The 1,482-nt window shown below is 43.8% G+C and overlaps 1 protein-coding gene across 1 annotated transcript; it reads right to left on the reverse strand.

Annotated features, from left to right (window-relative positions):
* Positions 1-322: 322 nt before the first annotated feature.
* LOC107488960 (uncharacterized) lies at positions 323-1,276 on the reverse strand. Its single transcript, XM_016109747.1, has one exon. It carries the CDS (start codon positions 1,274-1,276, stop codon positions 323-325), a length of 954 nt encoding a protein of 317 aa, XP_015965233.1.
* Positions 1,277-1,482: the final 206 nt, after the last annotated feature.

Below are 1,482 nucleotides of genomic sequence, written 5' to 3' on the forward strand. Positions count from 1 at the left end.
TATTCCCACTAGATCCGCCAAATTCCACCCGATTGCCCTTTTATTTTTCCTCAATACATCTAGCAATTTTTCTTCTTGTTGAAGAGTTAACTCTTTTGCAATTATCACGGGGAGCTCTTGGGCTTCATTGAGATATGAGTACCTTAGATGGGGTGGTAGTGGCTTCAATTCCATCTTTTTGTCATTCTTTGAAGTTTGAGTTTCCGGATGGTTTGTATGGTGTGTGGTGTTTAAATCGCTTGGACCTTCATTTGTTTCTTCAATCATGTACTTCTCATCTAACTTTGCAAGGTGCACTTTGGCAACCATGTTGTCAATTGGGTCACACCGAAATAGAGAGTGATTCTAGGCTGAAACTTACAACTCTCCCATCTATTTCAAATGAGTAGGTTCCCGAGTAAGCATCTAGCTTAAATCTAGAAGTTCTCAAAAATGGTCTTGCAAGTAGGATAGACGATGCTCTCTCGGTTTCGCTTGATGGCATTTCAAGGACATAGAAGTCAATTGGAAACACCAACCCTTTGATATTCACCAATACGTCTTCCGCAACACCCGTCACGGTTAATATGCTTTTATCCGCTAGGACAAATCTTGCCGTCAACCTTTTTAGTAGTGGCAACTTCAATACCCGGTAGACGGAGAGCGGCATAATGCTAACACATGCTCCGAGGTCACACATACAATCGATAAATTGAACTCCATTGACGGTGCAAGTGACCATACAAGGGCCCAGATCATCACATTTCTCAGGCAATGCTCCCATTAAAGCGAAAATAGAACTCCCCAACGGGATGGTTTCCAATTCAAGAATTCTATCCTTGTTCATGCATAGGTCTTTTAGAAATTTTGCATATCTAGGAACTTGATGGATAGCGTCAAAGAGAAGGATGGTTACCTCAACTTTCTTGAACATTTCTACCATTTTGGGGTCGAGTTCTATGCGCTTCCTAGCTTTCTTCGCAAGTGTTGGGAATGGGAGTGGTTGAGCAATTTCTTCTTCCAAGGTTCTCTTGGCCTTGGGGGTCTCCTTTGTTGGTTGAGCTTCATCCTCAATTATGACTTGTGGTGTCTCCTCTTCCACTATCTCTTCTATATCTATTCTCTCCTCCTCTTGGGCGATTGTGATAGGGTTTGAGTCCTTTGCTCCCTTCTCCTTTAATTGTGTTCCAGATCTAAGGGTGATGGCATTGATGCCCCCCTTAGGATTTGGTTGAGGTTGGGAGGGAATGACGCTTTGGATTGGGGGTTGAGGAGTGGGATTTGATGGTGTATCCATGCGTGCAAGAAGAGCTTGTAGTGTAGAGGTGAGGCCGGTAAGGCCGGAAGCAAGTGTGTTTTGTAGTTCTTTTTGGCCTTGGATGATGGTCCGGAGTGTTTCATCTTGGTTGGAGGGGGTGGTTGCATATGTGAGTTGAGGGGTTTGTGATTGGTTGGGTGGCGGTCTTTGATGTGGTGGTTGATAAGTTTGGTAATTTCTTTGTG

Source organism: Arachis duranensis, chromosome 5 (genome assembly GCF_000817695.3).
Source record: "Arachis duranensis cultivar V14167 chromosome 5, aradu.V14167.gnm2.J7QH, whole genome shotgun sequence".
NCBI lineage: Eukaryota > Viridiplantae > Streptophyta > Magnoliopsida > Fabales > Fabaceae > Arachis > Arachis duranensis.

Bases quoted from the DNA above. Each gene is read 5' to 3' on its own strand.
- LOC107488960 (XM_016109747.1), bottom strand. From the start codon at position 1,276: ATGGATACACCATCAAATCCCACTCCTCAACCCCCAATCCAAAGCGTC.